This window comes from Talpa europaea (genome assembly GCF_964194135.1).
Source record: "Talpa europaea genome assembly, chromosome: 2".
Taxonomy (NCBI): domain Eukaryota; kingdom Metazoa; phylum Chordata; class Mammalia; order Eulipotyphla; family Talpidae; genus Talpa; species Talpa europaea.
In genome coordinates, this window is record NC_140068.1 from 144,033,757 (window position 1) to 144,054,560 (window position 20,804).

At 38.5% G+C, this 20,804-nt stretch overlaps 1 protein-coding gene across 1 annotated transcript; it reads right to left on the minus strand.

The window, feature by feature from the left end:
• Positions 1-1,063: 1,063 nt before the first annotated feature.
• MRS2 (magnesium transporter MRS2) lies at positions 1,064-19,097 on the minus strand (the record flags this gene model as incomplete). Its single annotated transcript, XM_084228268.1, has 11 exons — positions 1,064-1,165; positions 1,976-2,089; positions 5,706-5,823; positions 6,050-6,202; positions 7,457-7,573; positions 8,608-8,738; positions 10,585-10,758; positions 13,501-13,613; positions 15,635-15,671; positions 18,039-18,112; positions 18,929-19,097. The coding sequence occupies 11 exons, from the start codon at positions 19,095-19,097 to the stop codon at positions 1,064-1,066; spliced, it is 1,302 nt and encodes a 433-aa protein (XP_084084394.1).
• Between the last annotated feature and the right edge of the window lie 1,707 nt (positions 19,098-20,804).

A 20,804-nucleotide genomic window follows, 5' to 3' on the forward strand; every position in this document is an offset into this window, starting at 1 on the left:
ATTACATAATTAAGTTTGGCATTTATTCCATCACCTTACTTTCAAATAGTACTTTATGTGCTCAATTTATTATTTTAACTTAAACTTTAAAACCAATCAACTTTTTTTTTTTTGCATAGGCTGTTTTATTAAAGGGAACTTTATAAGAAGTATCCTGAAATCACCAAAGCAGAGCTAGTTGAGTTTGAAAGTTAGATCAAATCAGATTTGATCTAAGCACCTTCGCAAATTTTATCAAACATCGGTGACTTCCCTTTATGAGACTTAATGAGGTAGTTGCATTTATTTTCCCTTTTTCCAATAAAAAACAGACTTATCAAAAAAAAGTTTATAAACTAAGAACACAAGGAAAAATGACCAACATTCTATCCTATACCTGATTAGTTAAATCACATTTTGCCCTCTGAGCTTCTAATTCTTCCTATGTCACAGTTAAGTATAATAATATTACTACTTTATTTTACAGTGATGAGTTTTAAGGAGTGCCAAAGAGTGCTCTGTGAAATGTTAAGTATTATCAAAAGCTCATGTTAAAGTATTTCCTTTTTATTCACCTCAAAAAAAGGCAACTGTAAGTCAAGGTTTAAAGCACAAACTTCCAGAGTTATTTTAAGGTCAATACATTTTTACTAGCTTTGTAGTGACCTGTGGAGTGAGAAAATTCACAAGAATATAATTCGTTGTGGTAAGAAGGGGCTATGTGATCGAAAAACTGTGTGTGTGTCAAGTTTCCAGGCTTTATTAGGCATTGAATTGAACTTTTCTTGCTAGGTATAAATTAAAATATAACTTGTGTTAACACTTTACAATTCTCATGTCTATAAAAACAGCCTTTTAAATTTACAGGAAATAGAATTTTGGCCTTTTGAAGCAAGCACTTTCTGTCCTCAGAATTCTGAGACAGCAATGAAGTTTGGTGACTGCCATTATTTTTATCATCAGGCATTATATTTTAAATATCAGCATTTTTTTCCAAGTCCCTGAATCTATAAAAGAAAGTCATAAGAATAAGAGGAGTTTCTAATGACTACCATGAAAAATACCAGTTGCCAGTGGGTATTTCCTAACGGTTTGTTAGGACATTCCTGCTTGATCCAAGTCCATCCGGTCGGAAGCTGTGTTTCAATTCCAACCTTCTATCTGCCTTTTTAGGTAAAGATGCCATCTAAAGAAAACAGAAAACTAATTTTACTTTCTTTCTTAAACAAACAAATACTAGTGGGGCCTCCCCCGGTGGCCCAGCGGTTGAGCGCTGGGCGGCGAAGCTGCCCGCAGCCTCTGCAGTGCCGGTTCGATCCCCAGCCACTGGCGAGGGTCCCACATGGCGCGCAGACCTCTCGGCAGTATACCTGGTCGGTCTGCCTGTTCTGCTCCCCGCTCTGGCTCTGGTGAATCCTCTCACCCTCCCGCACTTCTGACTGTACCCAGTGCTTGTATAAATAAATAAATCTTTAAAAAAAAAAACAAAAACCTAGTAAATTGATATGTAAATACTAAATGAGGGAAGGACTGCATGTCAATTATCAATGTTTTAACTATTCCAGTAGTATGAACTACAAGCAGAAAAGAAAAAAAACGGGCGCTTGTATTTTAATGAGAACACTACACATGTTTTCTACATTTTAAATTTGGTTATGACAAATCTGCACCAAAAATACTAAGATCTGTCTAAACATAAAATATAATGCCTGTCACAGTGTTCTGTACAAAATAAATATAACTTATTTATTGTGCTAGTCACTGCTAATAAATCCTAAGTAAGTACTTTATATATGTTACCTTATTTAATTTTCCCATTAACTCTTTGAACCAGGGGTCACTGGCTTTATTGACAGATGAGAAAACTGACAGAGACTTAGAGAAATTATAGAACTCGGTCAAGGTCACATAGCCTGTGACAGATTAAGCCCAAGTTGTCAGAATTTAGAGGCCTCGTGTCATCTTGTCACTGTGCTGTGAACCAGACCCTTCATACCAGAGGAGGCAAAGGAGCTTCAAGCTGGCGTCCAAGGAATGACAGCAAACGCCTCCAGATTAGGCCACTTCCCATAAACATAATTCCTGTAATCAGCCAAAACACCCGATGGTCCTAAGAGAACACACAGTAAGTTTCAATCACAAAAGGTTATGTTCCATAGAGATAAAATTTCCCGAATTATGATTGCCCCAGAGTTTAAAAGAAGACTTTTCCCTCCCAGGTCTCTCTTACAGAAAGAACTAAGAATAAGTGCCTTGAGAGCATCCAGAGTCCGCTCCAGGCAGACTAGACTGTGACAACAGGTATGAAGTCTCATTTGTACAAAACAGTTTCCTTGCAAATTTACCAGTTCAAGAATTCCAGATAAAGTGTTTGTCTTCATCTGAAGATCATGAAAAATAAGGCAGGGATTCACAGTATCCTTATAAGCTACATACTGTTATCATTCTAAGTAGAACAAAAAAGATTTCCACATTGGGGAAAAGATGTAATAAAGAAAAAGCACATACTCTGAGGTTCATAAGAACATCCCTTTGGTGAATACAAAACTGAAAGCAATTGAACATTTGATAAGAATCAAGCACTGGTAGTTGTACATCTTTTCCCCAATATGAAAATCTTTTTTGTGCTTCTTAGAATGATAACAATATGACGCTTATAAGAATACCATAATGAAAAAATTTACTTTGTGTTCGCTTTTATGTATACAAAGTTGAACAATTATAATCAGATAGGACATTCAACTTAAATTTTTTGCTTAGAACCACAGTTTCCAAACTGTGAACTCAGGTACAAAATAGCATACTGCCCCAAAATATTCTAAATTTTCAAGGTTAACACAGTACATCTGTGGGATACCATGAAAATTATGACTTTTAAAATGTTCTGACCTGGCTACTTCATGAAGAAACCGTTAGAGAGCTGTAACTTAATAATAAAAGAAACTTTTGGTTTAGAGATGCTATGGAAAAAATTACTAAGACACTAAAAAGCATCATGAAAGCAAGAAAGCATTTTTCTTCACTGTCATTTTCAAAATTGTAGTTATTTCTGCTGTGCAATGTTTTTAGTTCATGTATTTATGACAGATTCACGGAATATTTTTTATTTTTTCACAAAATATTTAATCTCCCACAGGGAAGATTATAGCCCATTTGTAGCTATACCATTAGTTTGCTATCAGTGATTGAGGTTACTTTCTTTCAAGATAGCCTCTTACACAAGTGATCAGTTAGCACTGATGGAAATTTATCTCAGATCAGGTAGAAATCTATCCTTTTAACATGAAGTCAGATTTCAGGCATAGATTTAGAAAGACGCATGCTAACACGAGTTAACTGTTTTTAAATGTCAAGCCCATTTCTAGTTATCCAAAGAGGTTCCTAATTTATTAAGGAAAAATATAATACAGAGATTACAATTGTTCTTTGCTGTAAGTTTGTCTGCAATACCCCGTAAATCAAAAGTCTGGGAATACCAAAATGTGCCAACTTGACAGGTAAGCAAGTGAGAGGCAAACCAAACTCCAAATGTCATGTGTCATTAAAATACACACACAGCAGAGTGTGAGACCTCTAGGAAATTAATGGAAAGGATGAATGTCTGAGAGGGGGTGGTCTAACGCTACCTCTGCTCTGCGTGAGCCTTGCTGGATGCCTGAAGTCTCCACTTTTCAACTCTCCCCTCTTTATCTCCTCCACTATTTAGTGTGTCGATAACACTTAGAAATAAAATGCCTGTAACCTTTTGATGTGCTGCCAGAGGCTAGAAAAACACTAAAAACTGATGTCAAAAGTACTCAGAAGCAAAAAGGCATAATTTGAGCATCAAAAAAACAGTGATAACATGATAACAACCTCATTGACTAAAATACGATCCCAGGAGGCCATGCTGATGTAAATGGATAAATAACTGGGAGAGGAGGGAATGCTCTACTTTATAACTAATAAATGTTAGTTTATTAGTTAGGAGGAGACAGAATTAGAAAGTCTGCACTGAGTAAACCATCACAGTAATATTTAAACTCGGATCAATTTGAGGATGCCAAAACTAGAGGGTGAATATTGGACAAAACAGGATTTTTACACAGCTCTCAAAGTACCTCCCTATAAGATACCTCCTTCCAAAGAGAAAAAGAGTAATTTTATAGGGAAGTTGACAGATACCACCTTAATGAATTGATCAAAGTTAGTATCACTAGCAGGACAAACTGACATGTGTCTCCTTATGGAATTCAATGTAAAGAACACACTGACAAAATGCAAAACCAGAAGCCAATAATGAAAATGTCAAATAATTGGCCGCTATTTGTGAATGTCAAGTTCATGAAAGACAAAGATTAAAGAACTAATCCAGAGAAGCACTTTCAATCCAAACCAGAACCGCAAAGGATGGGAAACACCTTTGGGAAACACTGCAAAGGATGGGAATAAGATTGTGAGACAGCTCCCAACTCCTGTAAGGTCATTTGGAATACATCTGGTATGACACCAGCCACTTTTCCTGACTCTGAATCAAAGGGAAGATTTCCTAGTGGAAAAGGGAAGCCCCTATCCAAGAGACCAAGAGGTGCATGTATAAGGAATTCAATGGATAGTCATACAATGGAGTATTACTCAGTTATAAAAAGAAAAAAATAGTGTTAAGTATAACAACATGAAAAATCTTAAAATATGATGATATATCAGGCCTTCCTGGTGGCACAGGGGGTTAAGCACAGCACTGTGAAGCAATCCGCAGCCTCTGCAGCATGAGTTCGATTCTTGGCAGGCCAGGAAGAAACCACATGGTGAAGCAGACCTGTCCTGTCTCACCCGCTGCTCCCCTTAGCAGATGCTCCCCTGCCTGCCTGTTCTGTTCGCACTCTGTCTCTGGTGAATCCTCTCACCCCCCCACATCTCTGGCCTGTACCCCAGCTCTTGTATGCATAAATAAATCTTTAAAAAAAATGACGATACGTCAAAAAGACTTCAACAAGAAGTGCTGGACAGGATGTAGAGAAAGAAAAACCGTGATACACTGCTAGTAGGAATGTAAACTGGAACAGCCATTTTGGAAATTGGTATGAATTTATCTTTAAAATCATGCAGTGGTCCTTATGAGATGCTATGGGCTGAACTAAGGAAACAGCCAGAGAGAGAGAGGGAGAGAGAGAACAGACCTGCTAGGTCAATTAGGACAAAGAACCCAGTGCCAGAATATGCCACAAGAATACTCAGATACACTTCTAGAAATCTTACACTAAGATTTTTTAAAAAATACAAGTTTATGATGGAACTCCAGGAATTCCAAATCATATTAATATGAAAAGGCAATAGAGTAAAATGGAAAGTTGAGCTTGGGTTAAATGCTAGTTTTGTGCTCTTGGACAAGTTACTTAAATTTTTTGAGCTTCAGTTTTCACTTCTATGAAGTAGGGATAACAGTTCAGTTTTCAGAATTATGATTAAGCCAAATAAAGCATGCAAACTGCCAGGACATCAATGCCTGATGCATAGGAATTAAAAAATTTTTAAATCCTTCATTAAAGATCTTATGCCTCACAGTATAAAACACTGCTTCACAGTGGAGGGTATAATGATACTGCCTGAATTTTAAATGATTTTAGGGCATTTGTTTTATTTCACTAGGGGAGTATACATAATAAGATTTGCTTTTTTAAAACCTACTATTGATCTTCAAAATATTAAAAAATAACTTCTACATTACTGAAATAACATATTCTCACCTCTTCAAGGGAAGACTGCAAGTTCATTCCAAAAGCCACTCCCATTAGTCCAAAGAGTGAAAGAGAGAAGGTTCCCATGGTCAGCTGTAGGTTCAACCTCATCATCACATTACGGTGGCTGGAGAGGAGAACAGAAGTGCCTATGAACTATACTTAGTAAATTCACTGAATAATCTATTAAAGACCTCATGGATTATACCTTAAACAAAAAAAAGACAGACTTCCATATAGTTCTAGATGATAATGATTGTATAAATCCTTCCCAAAACGATGATTCCTTAAAAGTTTTACTTAATAATTATTGTATAATACAGAAAATATTATTTTATATAATGCTTTCTTACCTGTCCAGGTTAATGAATATTATACTTTGTGAATCATCAATCAGCACCCTAAGCTCCCGAGCTGCATTGGAAAGATCGTCAGCTAATCGGTAGTAGTTTTCCAGCAGCAACTCCATCTCTTCTGCGTGGTCAATGCCAGCACTGCTCTTTTCACTTCAATTGAAAGAGTTAGCATAATTAACACGACCCTAATATATCCACCCTGCCTTCAGTACTAAAAATTTCCTGAATTAGTAGATAATATTCAGGTGTCAATGAAAAAAACTAGACTGTGCCTTTTCTACTACTGTGATTGAGGCCAATCTATACGTGGCACTGTGAACTGACCCTGAGCACTCTGGAGGTACATCCAGGGCATAAGTCCCACCACTATACTGGCTAGTCATTATAATCTGTGCCCCTAATCCAAGGGACTTTCATGCAAATAAATACTACCAGTTACAGGAAATCCACAAGTGTGAATGCTGATGAAATAGTGCAAACGTCAAACTGTTGAGACAAAACAAAGCCAAACACTAACCATGAATATAAAGAACATTTTGTTTCAAATGTATGTCATTTTCATATATGAAGACTGCTTTTGACTCATGTCAAGACATACTTTGCTCCTCTTTACCAACATCCCTAGCCCCAACAAGAAGTTCAGTGAAAATGAAGCACTCTATAAAAGATATTTATATCATGAAGTATATTAGAAAGATTAGCCTAATAAGCAATGCAACTGAGTTACTTACAAGTTTGTTCAAGTTTTTGCTACTGTATTTGTTATAAGACTAAAAGTAAAATATCCCTTTTTATCTTAATGTTTTCTTACTAGAAAATAATTTCTTAATATGGTTTAAAAATCTGTACAGGCTATGGAAACAAACATGACAAAGTTGTCTGTATTTCTAAGACTAGTCTATAATGAAAAGTGAAATACTGTGAATATTTAAAAGTAAACATTCAACTTGAGTTTACACAAGATGAGTAATTTCTAAATTCATTAGAGATGAAAAAGTTCGTAAGATGAGAATTTTCAATTCTACCAAATTTACAGAACTTAGACCAATGTCTTACGCATTTCCCTTTACCCCATGTTTTCCCTTCCCCATAGGAATTTCCCCTCCTCTTTTGCTGTATTCCGTATTCCCTAGATAAGCTATTTGGCAGATGTGCAATTTTGGTGGTCAGTTGTAAGAATACGATAAAGCCACTGGCGTGTTTAATAAGTCACAGCCCAGCATAGTGTTGTACACTTAATATATCTTTGTTAAACTGAATTATTAATATATGCAATAGAGCACAGAAAGAGAAAACCAAGCAGGAATGCAATGTGTTTGTATTCACATTCCAGAAAAATGTCATGTTCTTTATGAAAAATCATCCTGAACAGAAGATTGATCCTAAGCATGATTATATACTTACAAGACTTGCGGGTCACTCCATTTTGTTAGACAGAGCTCTTCCAGCAACTCTTCTTCATCTAAGATCTCCAAAATCGACTCTTTGAAAATTTTAATATCTGTTTCTAACTCTGATAGACTGTAAGAGTAATTGTACAGAAATGATCAACAACATAAATTACTCATTGGAATTGATCTCAGCATATATTACTTATTTCAGAAACATATCACTGAATTTTTTTAGGTTTCTGGTTAGGAAATTTATGGCAGTGATAATATAAGGACTGATAAAAACACCCCAACATTTTTGGACAAAAGAACTATTGACTGAGGAACATTAACTCTTGAAAGAATCTTGGGGTATACAATTCCTGAAAGCATGTTTATTCAAGTTATGATACAAATTAATTAAATATCATTCTTAAATTTTAAAATGCATTATACTAAACTGAAAGAAAGAACAACATTATCTTGGGAGAAAACTGGATTTGAATTTAGATCTGCTATTTACCAGCTGCATAAATTTAGGCAAGTTACTTAAACTTCAAGTTTTCTCATCTTGAAAATGAGGACACTACTAACTGCTAAGCAGGATTACCAACAGGAAGAGATAAACTCACAAAGGTAGAGAAGCCTGACAGAACATTTCATGTAAAATAGCTTCTCAGTGAATGTTAGTCTGTGTGTCCTGTTAGGCTTAACTTCCCACACAGGCTACTTTTCTATTGTGAAAGCGCTGTTAGTTATTACTTATTACCATCAGCAATATGAGGTGGCAATTTTTAAATGATCTCATTGGTAATAATCACACTAATTTTATATCTGTATTTAAGTAGAATATTTCACTGTGAAGACTGCTGGAAGAGGGCCTCCCTGTTGGTGCAAGGGGTTAAATCTCAGCACTATGAAGCTATCCGCAGCTACTAAATCACAAATTCGATCCCTGGCCAGGGAGCTAACCCACATGGCACAGCAGACCTTGCCTATCTTGCCCACTGCTCCCCTCAGCAGTGTATTTCAGTAGAGCTGCCTGTTCTGCTCCCCACTCTGTCTCTGGTGAATCCTCTTAACTCTCCGCATCTTTGGCCTACACCCCAGGTCTTGTATGCATAAATATATAAATCTTTAAACAAAAAACAAAAAACTAGTGAAAGAGAAGTTCAAGATATTTACCTTTTGCCATTCTGCAGTAAGACATGAAGTTTGCTTTTGTCTACAGAAGAATGTTTGGGATCCACTAAAGCTTCCAATGTCTCAAGGACCAGTGGCTGCAAAATGCTAAGTTTCCCCTGAAGGGTGTTGATCTAGATAACAACATGACCTTTCATAAGAATTAAAACAAATCTTTTTAGAATATTTAGGGTCAATGAATCCTCTGATTCAATACAGAAATCTACAGCAGTTAGGAAAGTTCATTTCAGAACATGGTCACTGTTGGAATGCCCATTCTAGATGATTCAAGGACTATTGTATCTCCTAAAAATAACCATGCAAAATGTTATTATAAGGCTTGCATCTTATTGACAGGAAATTAACTCTCATAAATGTCTTCCTTCTATAAACACTTACTATAAAAGGAATGGGGCGTTGATTAAAATATGTCATCCCATAGTTAACAACACAAACTCTACATTCGGTAAGTAATACTTATGTTTTTTTATAAATGGAATATAATTCAAAATTTTATGAACAAAATTTTGGAAAAACTATAAAATTTGGACTTTAAAAATCTTCCATACTAATTGGTAAAGAGCATAATAGTAACTAAATTAAACAGTAAAATTAATTAGCGATACAAATTCCAGCATAGTCTGTTTACATCAGCATGAGTTCCTGAGAGCTGACTAACCCTATAACTCCTCACTGACCACTGACCTTTTCTTTTCCTTGCATGCTAACTGGGCTCCAATTAGGGAAAGGCTGGTATTGGCTGGTACTGTGGCCTAATTAGCCCAAGTAGGGTAGGTAGTCACCTCCTACCCCCTTTACTGAGCAGTAGAGTAAGGCAGAAAAAAGAGAGGGGTCCCGGGATCACCCAGTCCCTACCAACTCATGTCTTTTTTACCTACCCTCTTCCTCCCACTCAAGGTAGCATGCTCTTAGCACTCACTAACTCTTGCAGGCACTCAGTTCCCGAAGTGTCAAACAGGGTCAAGAAAAGATAATGAAAGCTTTATGGGGGCCAGAAAAGCTGTGACCATTCTTGTTCAAGGCCTAACAGGATCTGCTGACACTAATGAATCAATTTAATGGGGGGGGGGAGTCTTTAGGAGAATTATATAAGATTCCTATGTTAAAACAGATCTCAAACAGGCATCATTTAGTTGCTTCAAACAAAGCTTTGTGCAAAGAAATCAAAGAATGATCTGCAAAGTATTAGTATAATCTGATGAACGATTTAGGCTATAATATTTATCACATGTAAATAGTTTTGCCATATACAATTTAATTTAGCTAGAGACTAAAATGGAGTACAATTTGAAACTTATGTTCATTATAACATATTTAGGATATTATGTGTTCTGAATTATCACTCCTGAATAGTTATTAAAACTGGACAAAGGATCACCAACTTGAAAAGTGCTTCACTGAATGTCATAACAGTGAAGACAGACAGACAGACAGACACACAAACACACACACACACTATCTAGAGACTTCAGATTTGATTACTGTGGATGTGGCAGCGAATAGGGCTCCTTTCAAGTTAGACAAGGGCAGGCAGGACTCTTGATCCCCCTGGGGCAATAGGTATACATCTCAAGGTGTGAACACCCGAGGGAGGCATGACTGATGTGCTTTGTGCCCCAGGGAGTGATCAGGGACCGCCTTGTTAGTAAGATTGGAGCCATGGGTAGGAGTTGGGAGTTTATCTTGGAATCACCCTCCCTAAAGCCTTAAATCCAGTGTTCAGCTGGATCCACCCTTTTCTGTAAATAAAAAGGCCAGGATCCTGCATCCTACAGCCTCAGATTAGGTCATAAAGTTTAAGAATTAAGTATTTCTCCAAACAGAGCTTTAAAGATGTTTTATGACTTTGGGGGAAGGGATGTTTAGGGAAAGGGTCAGGTAACAATATCAATTTATCTTCCTACTAGTAAGACTTTAAAACCAGAATAAATTCAAGAAATGAAATAAAAACACACTTACCCGATATTGCAGGAGTGCTTCTATAGCTCTAAACTCAAAAGGTAAAGGGTATGTAACAAGCTGGCCCTCTCCAGCCAACTGTGAAGGGAGTTCTCGGAATAACCATTGTTCTAAATTTAAATTACGATAATCTAATATGAGAAGACACTCGGGAGTTATCACAGCTTTCAAATACTGTAAAAACAAAAGAAAAAAATATGGAAGTTGTAAAGCTGTAGGAAAACATAACATTGAGGTTCTCCCCTGGTGGCGCAGCGGTTGGGCGCTGGATTGAGAGGTTGCCTGCAGCCTCTGCAGCGCCAGTTCGATTCCCTGGCCACAGGCGAGGGTCCCACAAAAAAAAAAAAAAAAAAAAAAAAAAAAAAAAAAAAAAAAAAAAGCATAACATTGATAAAATTGGGTTTATATTGTATTAATTTTGGATTAAGCCTAAAGAAAACCACTATTCATTTGGTTTTCAAAAAAATACAATCTAAACTATTTTTTAAAGAAAGGGAAGCCTAAAATCTTGTCCTGAATAACTCTTAACAGAATTGGAAACAAACAAAAAAAAACCCCTTTAAGACTTTCAAGGTAACTGAGAAAAACAGGGAATAAAGAAAACAAAGTGTTAAAAATCATGTATTGGGCAGACCTGCAGAAAAGATATAGTTTAATCACAAATAGTTTGGTTCAAACTGGAAAGTTTCCTTTTTAAAATATCACCAAAACAGTAAGCTAAATTGAAATTATAAAGACAAAATACAGCCTTAGCGCTCAATTTAGAACACTATGAAATTAGAAATTTAGATTCCAAAGAGAAAGGTATCTATCATGTTAGAAGATTAACAGAAGCTAGCAAACTGTGGCCCTGTATTTTTAATACAAAAAGTATGAAAACTGAATATGATTTTTTAGCTTTTAAACATTTTATTGACAATTTTTATAAATTTGAAAACCTATTCAGCAAACATCTATATAGCCATTAGATTATGTAACTAATATCCCACTAAATGTGCTCTCTCATATTTCTCTACCAAAGACCTTGGAGGTGCTAAATATTGACAAAAAAGTGATGAATATTTTTTGAAAAAAATCACTTGCGTGAAGACTGCTTCCATATTTTTTTATTATTAATTCTAGATAAATAGATGAAAACCTGCCCACTGTCACATGCCCACTGTAAGACCAATACCACTGACACCTGTATAACTCATCTATTTCTAAACCTTAAACTTTAGCCTACCAAAATTATATTTATATAAATTCTGAATCTCTACAGAAAGTCATATGGTATTTGGTATACTTTGCATAGAAGGGAATAAAAATATTTTAGAAAGTGTTCCATAAAATCAAAAGTTTAAATTAAGATTGAAAAATTTAAAGGACATTTTCTTGCTATTTGGAAAACACTGTAACTACACATAACTGTATTACTTCTGAAAATGTCTGTTATAAATCAAATTCTCTCTCTTACATTTCAGGCTGACTTTATTTTTTAAAAAAGATTTATTTATTTATTTATACAAGCACTGGGTACAGTCAGAAGCGTGGGAGGGTGAGAGAATTCAACAGAGCCAGAGCGGGGAACAGAACAGGCAGAGTGATGAAATACACTGCTGAGGGGAGCAGCGGGCGCGGTAGAGAGGTCTGTCGCGCCATGTGGGACCCTGGCTGGCCGCCGGGGATAGAAACGGTGCAGCAGACGTTGTGGGCAGCTTTGCAGCCCAGTGCTCAATCGCTGTGCCACCAGGGGAGGCTCTCAGACTGATTTTAAATAGAATGAAAACCACAGTCAGAATTTTCACAACATAAAGTAGTGCAGTGTTATGGCTGCTGCGCATATATGTAAATAATCTGTGTAAAATGAGTTCTTCTCACAATGTGTTTTATTATAAAATGCTGTTTCATAGCTATTTTGACTACCAAATTACCTTTTTTATGAATTATTTTATGTAATTCTTATATCATTTTTCATTTCTCCATAATGTATGCATTTTCGTTTTGGTTATATTCCCCATACAGTTCCCACCCCCTTTTTCTGACCATAATCCCTCTTCTCCTCCCCCCGCCCCTCACTGTAGTATGTCTCTGGTCTGTAGTTGCTTGTTGATTTTGATTTTTACTTTATTGAAATTAGTCTTTTTCCTGGTCCCTTGTTTAGGTTTTCTAAATTCCTTCTATGAGTGAGACCATCCGGTACTTCTCTTTTTCTTTCTGGCTTATTTCGCTGAGCATGATCCCTTCCAGCTCCATCCATGTTGCTGCAAATGGCATGTGTTTATCTTTTTTGAATGCTGAGTAATATTCCATGGTGTATATGTACCACAACTTCTTGATCCAGTCATCTATTTTTGGGCATTTGGGTTGTTTCCAAAGCTTAGCTATTGTAAACAGTGCTGCTATAAACACAGGGGTGCACGTGCCCTTTTGAATTAATGTTTCTGTGTCCTTTGGGTAAATACCTAGGAGAGGAGTTGCTGGATCATATGGAAGCTCTATCTTTAGTAGGTCAAGAAATCTCCACACAGCTTTCCATAGTGGTTGGACCATTTTGCACTGCCACCAGCAGTGCAGGAGAATTTCTTTTTCTCTACATCCTTGCTAACATTTGTTGTTGCTAGTTTTTTAATATATGCCATTCTCACTGGTGTAAGATGGTATCTCATTGCAGTTTTGATTTGCATTTCCCTGATTACAAGCGATGTTGAACATTTTTTTCATATGCCTGTTGGCCATTTGCATTTCCTCTTTGGAGAAGTTTCTTTTTAGCTCTTCTGCCCATTTTTTAACTGGATTATTTTCTTTGTTTTTTTTGAGTCTCATCAGCTCTTTGTAGATTTTACAAAATTACTCTTAACTTACATATTAGTCAAGAAGTCAAGAAGTAACTTTTATAAGATTGTAATAGAGAAACAGATGAAATGAATCCTTTACCTCCATTCTTATGATGACTCTATTGTTTCTTGTTGTGATGCTCATTAAATGCTGAAACCTCAGATCTCTGGCTTGTAGGCCTAACTCTTGATATAAGTCAGTCTTCTTCTTCTCTATAAAAGAAATGTTCTCGATAAAGACAGGGCTAAACCAATAAAATGTTCAGATTTTTCTATCAGAGCATCCCTCCTGCCACCATCAAGATAATTTTCTATTACTACCAGGAAAAAAAGCTAAAATGGATCCTTTTAATATTCAGTTTTACCTCAAAAATGTACTCAGGCTAAAAGTAATCAAACTAATTATTCTTTTCTCCTCTTATCTATACTTTGTAAAATGTTTTTTTGTACTTAGAAGCCCCTTGGAATGAATATAAAAAATACTGCTATACACAGGTCTCCCTGATTAAGACTCAGCACTATGAAGCTATATTAAGCTACTGCAGCACGAATTAGATCCCTGGCCAGGGAGCTGACCCACATGGCAGAGCAGACCTCTCCTGTCTCACCCACTGCTCCCCTCAGCAGTGTATTTCAGGAGATCTGCCTGTTTTGCTACCCACTCAGTCTCTGGTGAATCCTCCCGCCCCCCTGCACCTCTTGTACTATACCCCAGTTTTTGCATGCATGCATAAATAAAAATAAATCTTTAAAAATATTGCTGAACAGCATTGGGACTTACAGTATCAATTTCTAGCTCTAAAAACAGGTCATACTTTTTTAAAGATGACATATACATTTTCTGTTTCTTCTTTATAATATCTATGTTATCTTCAGTATTTTATTATTTTTAAAGATTTATTTTTGCATACAATAACTGAGGTACAGGCCAGAGGTGTGGGGGAGGTGGTGAGAGGATTCACCAGAGACAGAGTGGGGAAGAGAACTGGTAGATTGACTGATATACACTACTGAGGGGAGCAGCGGGCAAGTCAGGAGAGGTCTGCTGCACCATGTGGGTTGCTCCCTGGCTGGGGAGTGAACTTGTGCTGCAGTAGCTGCTTCATAGGTTGTGTCTCAACCCTTTGCGCCACCAGGGAGGACCATCTTCAGTATTTTTAATCTGTGAAAAGTTAAGTTCAATTTTTATTATTCTTGGATTAGTACAAAATGAGAATGTAAAGTCAGCTCTTACATTAGATTCTCCTACCTCAAGACTAAATTTATTACTTTAAGAATACTAGTTTTATATGTACTTAGGGAGTCAAGTCACACCTCTGACAGATTTGCAAATAAAACAATCCTTTGCAGGAGACAATGAGAAAAAAAATCCAAATATTCTAATAGGATCTCAGCAACAGCAGGAACAGGATCATGGGGCTGTCAGTGCATGGGAGAGCTAAATCTGAGACTGGACAGTAATGTCTGTTTTCATTTGAAACAGTAACTGTCTATAGCAGCAACCACTGGCAGAGTTCCACCTGACTGCCACCAAAGACTAAGTCCTCCTGTCTTCTGCCCCCCACTGCCACTGCAATCTCAGCAGAATTATGTGATTCTTTTTTTTTTTTATTTTATACAAGAACCGGGGTACAGGCCAGATGTGCGGGAGGATGAGAGGATTCACCAGAGACAAAGAGGGGAACAGAACAGGCAGACTGACGAAATACACTGCTGAGGGGAGCAGTGGATGCGACAGGAGAGGTCTGCTGCGCCATGTGGGACCCTTGCTGGACGGCCGGGATTGAACCGGCGCTGCAGGCTGCGGACAGCTTCACAGTGTGGTGCTCAACCGCCTGCGCCACCAGGGGAGGCCCTATGTGATTCCACTTAAACATGGTACAGGAGTAGATAAACCTGAAGACTAGGGCAGTCAAAGAACGACCAAAGCAGAGAAAGGGAAGAGCATGTGTGCTGTAGCCAGGAACCAGCCTCTGCTCTCCAAATACTCCTTTTAACATTCTTGCAGAGTAAATGTGGTTCCAAACAGAAAAAAAAGAAAAATCAATTCTGTAAGAAATTGTACATTACAGGCACTGCCTGTTCCAATTAGGACTGCTAAGTGCTGAAGATCTCCTTCAACATACCCATATACGGAATCTGACTCAAAACATTGTAATTTCTTGAATTCCATCAGATTAACTCATTCAATGATTAAGTAAGAAGTAATTTGGAAGAAAATTAAAGATACTCACCAAAAGAAGTAACATTTCCCCCTTCATCAAATTTTGTCTAAAGAAAGATGAACAAAAAAAAATATTATTTCCTCCCAAGTTAGCATACTATTTATGGTACTATATCCCATATGGCATTCTCTCTCAAATACTGAAATAGAGCTATAGCCCATAACTACCTTACAACGTTAAATTCAGTTATGAGGTAAAAAAATCCTTTTCTTAATGCTAGGACAATATTGACTTTGAATTAGCTTTCTATCTTGGTTCTCCTGGAAACGTGATATAGGCTTATCAGTTGTGTTACTAGGCAACACTGCTTATGGTAAAAATGCCCACTGGACTGGGACCACACTGGATTGGGAAGACTATAAATGAATTACAGGTCCTTGGTGGGAAGTCAGCTCTGGTGGGTGCTGCAGAAGCAACCAAGATTTATAAAAAGGCCTCTTCTGATAGTTTGGAGAGGACTTTCCAAAGGAGAAGCCTTTCTATAAAGTAGAGGTAACATTTTTCTGTTATATCTGTCCATAGTTAAGTATGAACATGTCAAATAATAATGAATCACTATGTACTGGGGCTACACTAAGTACTATTAAGTATGTATTTTCATAAAGATATACTCTAGGGTACAGTTGTAGGTACAAATCATGGGTTATTGCCACAGAAATATATGCATGCTACTAGTAATAGTAAAATCTCTATATATAGTTTTGCTTGCTTCTCATGAGCAAAAACATAGCAATATGAATATATAAAGGATACCACAGAACATCAGTGTAAAAGGGAAATTTATGTCAAAGGAAGCTTTGTTTTGTGTAAATTTAGCTTTCCTCCACAAATGTTGCCTGTGGCAGAAAATCTAAAAACAAAGTAAAATGAATCACCTGAAACATCAAATTGCAGAGAAAACTAAACAACCATTTATTGAATATCTTTCTCTTCTAGCCCTTCTCTTAACATAATGAGGTTACACACTAATTTGCACTCTCTCCTTTGCTTTCAACTTAAGAATACAGACTGATTTTTAAATCACTTTATTTATATTTCATTTTTTTCTTTAATGGGATTTTTCTGATTTAAAAAATAAGATTATACAAATTAATTTTAAAAAATGTTTACTTTATAATGCAACTCTGTTACACAGAAAGTGAGTTGATATCTGATGGTCTAAACTGTCATTATTTCAAACAGCATCTGTTGATTTTCTTAAGTATCCTGGTGGACTAAGATTTTACCTACAGGCATCGGATTTTATATGTTTAACTAAAATGGCCAGCTCTTCTAGAATACCAAATAACACTGCTAACTTTTATATGCAAATGTGGGGTTATCTTGTCTGGCATAGTTTATAAAGAAAAGTTTATATGTTAGTAAGTCTTCAAAATATATGATGCTACTATATACTGAATGCTTACCATACATAAGGCACTATTTTAAGGGATATATACACACACACACACAAATATGTACATGAGTCAATTTCAGCTTTACTGTAATCTTATAAGGTGGGTACTATTATCCTGAGTTTATGGAAAAGGTACAAGGATATTATTTTAACTTGTCCAAATTAATGGTAGAGGCAGAGCTGAGATCTGAATTCTCCAAAGGTTATTTTTTCTTTTTTATTGAGGTGACTGGTTTACAACATTGTATATTATTTAGAGTTAAAAGATCACACCTTTCAGATGTGTGTTACTATACACACCCACCACCAAGGCATTCATAGTCCTTCTACCATATTCAACTGTATTCTCTCCCCACTTTGCTCTCTACCTCCTCCTTCCCCCTGTAGTTTCAATTGTACAGCATACTTTTTAATGAATCTTTTAAAAAAAATTAAAAACCTACAAAAATGTTGCAAGATTATAACCGCGCCTTTTGGCAAGTTACCCTTTCTTAACACTTCTGGGCATTGTATTGACCTCATTTCTCTCTCTAAATATGTGTGTGATACATATCGTTCTTATCATTTTATTTACTTTTTTCCCTGAACCATCTCAAAAAAGTGCCAGAAATGATGACCCTTCAAAGCACCCACTCTGAAACAGTGCTGAAATGCACTCTGAAACTGTGCTGTCCTGCCCTCAAAATGCTCCTGCATACATTATGTTGCACAGCACAGATTCTAGCACCTTCATGGCCTATAGCTTTCAAGGTATTCCAAATTAAGTCAAGTGAGCATTCAAGTAGGAAAATCTGAACTGTGTAGTATTAAAAATTCTGTTGTAGTATAAAAAGATGAGTTACACTAGCAAAATTTCAGCAAGGGTGCTGGCACTCAGCTCACAACATAAAGCCAACATGGTTGATGATGACTCATTCTAAAACAAAATAATAAGTACGATCATGGCTCACAGTCCAACCCAGTTAACTTAATAAGTATGAAACTAATTTCTGTAAGTTATGAATATGCCATACTCACCACAGTAAACACTGGGGCTACACTGGCTAAAGTGGCTTGAGAGACATCAGAAGTTCTAAACCGCTGTATTTCACCTAAAGAAAGAAGTAAATTCTCTATGGTTAGACAATTGGTTTTCACATACAGCTAACATACAACTTTCATACTATGTGGTCTTCAAACAATTTTATTATGCTTTGAGCATTTTCCCCTAGAGGGGAAAATGTACTCTTATTTGTTATTTTTTAAAAAAGATTTTATTTATTTATCCAAGAACTGGGGTACAGGTCAGAGGCGCAGGAGGGTGAGAGGATTCACCAGAGACAGAGTGGGGAGCAGAACAGACAGATCTACTGAAATACACTGCTGAGGGGAGCAGCGGGAGAGTCAGGAGAAGTCTGCTGCACCAGATGGGTAGCTCCCTGGCCGGGGGATCGAATTCATGCTATATTGGCTGAGGCTAGTAGCTTCACAGTGCTGCGTCTTAGCCCCTTGCGCCACAGGGAGGCCCCCAGTCTCACTCTTGGGTGCGTTCTCGCACCCCCACACCTGAGAACTGCACAAACGTACAAAAGAGAGAGAAGACCGAGAGGAGAAATGAAAACACAGAAAAAGGTTTCAGATGGATATAAAATTTCAGATCGATAAAAGATTTCAGATCTTGACTTCAGAACTACAGTAAAGCATAAAGAGGGGAAAACCCTAGCTGGAGTAAAACAAAACAAAAACAAAAACACCTTCAAGGGCACCTGAGCGGGGAGACCTGCAGCTCGGGGCGTGAAGGCGGGCGGGTCCCTGCAGGGCACAGAGCGACCTCGGCCCGCGCACCGAGCAAGCCGACAGACCCCTGGGCGCCCAAGGGCGGGCCCGGAGGCCGAGGCCGCAGCAGGCCGGGGGCGGCAGGTCGGTACCTGCCACGGGCAGCCGGCGGGGCCCACAGCGCAGAGCCGCCGGGTTCCTTCCCAGGGCGATCACAGGACGCGTCACGGGGGTCAGGCTCCAGGCCAGAGCACTCAGGGTGCGCCGGGGCAGCCCCGCCGCGAGCGGCAGAGAGCGGGTCAGGCTCCGCAGGCAGACCATGGCGCCGGAGGGAAGAGCAGGCTGCAGCGAGACCCCCGCGCTTCATGCCGGACGGTGGCGGAGCAGCCGGCACTACGCGACCCGGCGCGGGCGCCCCAGGTGCGACAGGTGCGTACTGGGCATGCGCAGGGCGCGCCGCGCTTGCGTACTTTTTCCGCGCATGCTCAGAGGGTCTCTGTGCCGGCTCTCGGCGTCGGTGGCCAATCGGAGTTTGCGTCCCACGTTTATGGCGCTTACCTGGGCGAGGTGGAGGGACAGGGCGTGTTTATCTGCGCTGGCTGAGTTGTCCCGGCGAAGTTCGAAGTTCGACCTTGGCACGCTGGGAGTGGTCAGGCCACACTTAAAAAGTAGGGGTTATTTCCATTAACTTGTTACGGGGCAACCCCGATGTAAAAACGGGTTGCCTGGCTGTGGGTCTGTTAGGGGGAAAAGGATGCCCTAAAGCTAATTCCATACAGGCTTTGTGGACTCCACCCCCGCCCCAGGCCACAGCCAAAGACACTGGGAACTCCAAATCCCATCACCACCAAAGGGAAGGTAGCTGGGACCTGAGGTTGGGGGTTAAGCAGTCAAGTGAGTATAAAGACTGACACGTGGGCTTTTTTGGGGGGAGGGGTTCCCCCATTTTGGCTCTCCGCCAGCTCGCAGAGTGACTTTGGGTTTCCAGGTGGGCGGATCGGGTCAGACGCATTAAAGACTTTATTTCCCTATTTTCTCCCTGAGTTGTACATTTCCTCATTTCCCTTTCCCTTGTAAATAAACCTTTTATTAACCTTTTTTGTGTGCGCCTGTAGTGGAGTATTATAAGTCCCTTTTAAGCGCGCGGGTGAGGACCCACAGCTAGGCAACCCGTTCAGTATTGGGGCTGCCCTACAACAGGTCCTCACCTGCACGCTTTAAAGGGACTTATTAATACTCCACTACAAGCGCACACAAAAAAGGTTAATAAAAGGTTTATTTACAAAGGAAAGGGAAATGAGGAAATGTACAACTCAGGGAGAAAATAGGGAAATAAAGTCTTTAATGCATCCGACCCGATCCGCTGACCTGGAAACCCAAAGGCACTCTCAGAGCTGGTGGAGAGCCAAAAATGGGGGATTCCCCTCCAAAGCCCACGTGTCTGGCTTTATACCACACCTGGCTGCTTAACCCCACCCTCAGGTCCCAGCAACCTTCCTTTTGGTGGTGATGGGATTTGTCTCTCCCAATGTCTTTTGGCTTTGGTCTGGAGCAGGGGGTGGAGTCCACAAAGCCTGTATGGAATTAGCTTTAGGACATCCTTTTCCCCCTAACAAACTGATAGTCATTAAATAGGAAAAATGCACAACGTGTGCAGAGGTTTTGCAATAGCTGGAATGTTTGGATAAATAGGATAAAACCTGCAAATTGGAAGTAAGGAAGTTATGCCTCGTCTCAACTACATTTAGGTTTTAATTTCCACCACCAATTCTACCATGTCCCATCACCATAGTCCCTTGTGCTCCTTCCACACTAGCAAAAGTTTAGTGCATTATTCCATAAGTTTATTTTTGCTAGTGAAGACTGAGGTAAAATGTTTGAGGTTTATATGTTTCATATTTAAACAACTGTAAGAGTATCTTTTTTTAAGCTACCATTATTTTATGTACCACCTGTTGTGCCCAATGTCGACCAGTGCAGCCCCCAAGGACACACACACACACACACACACACACACACAGACAGCTG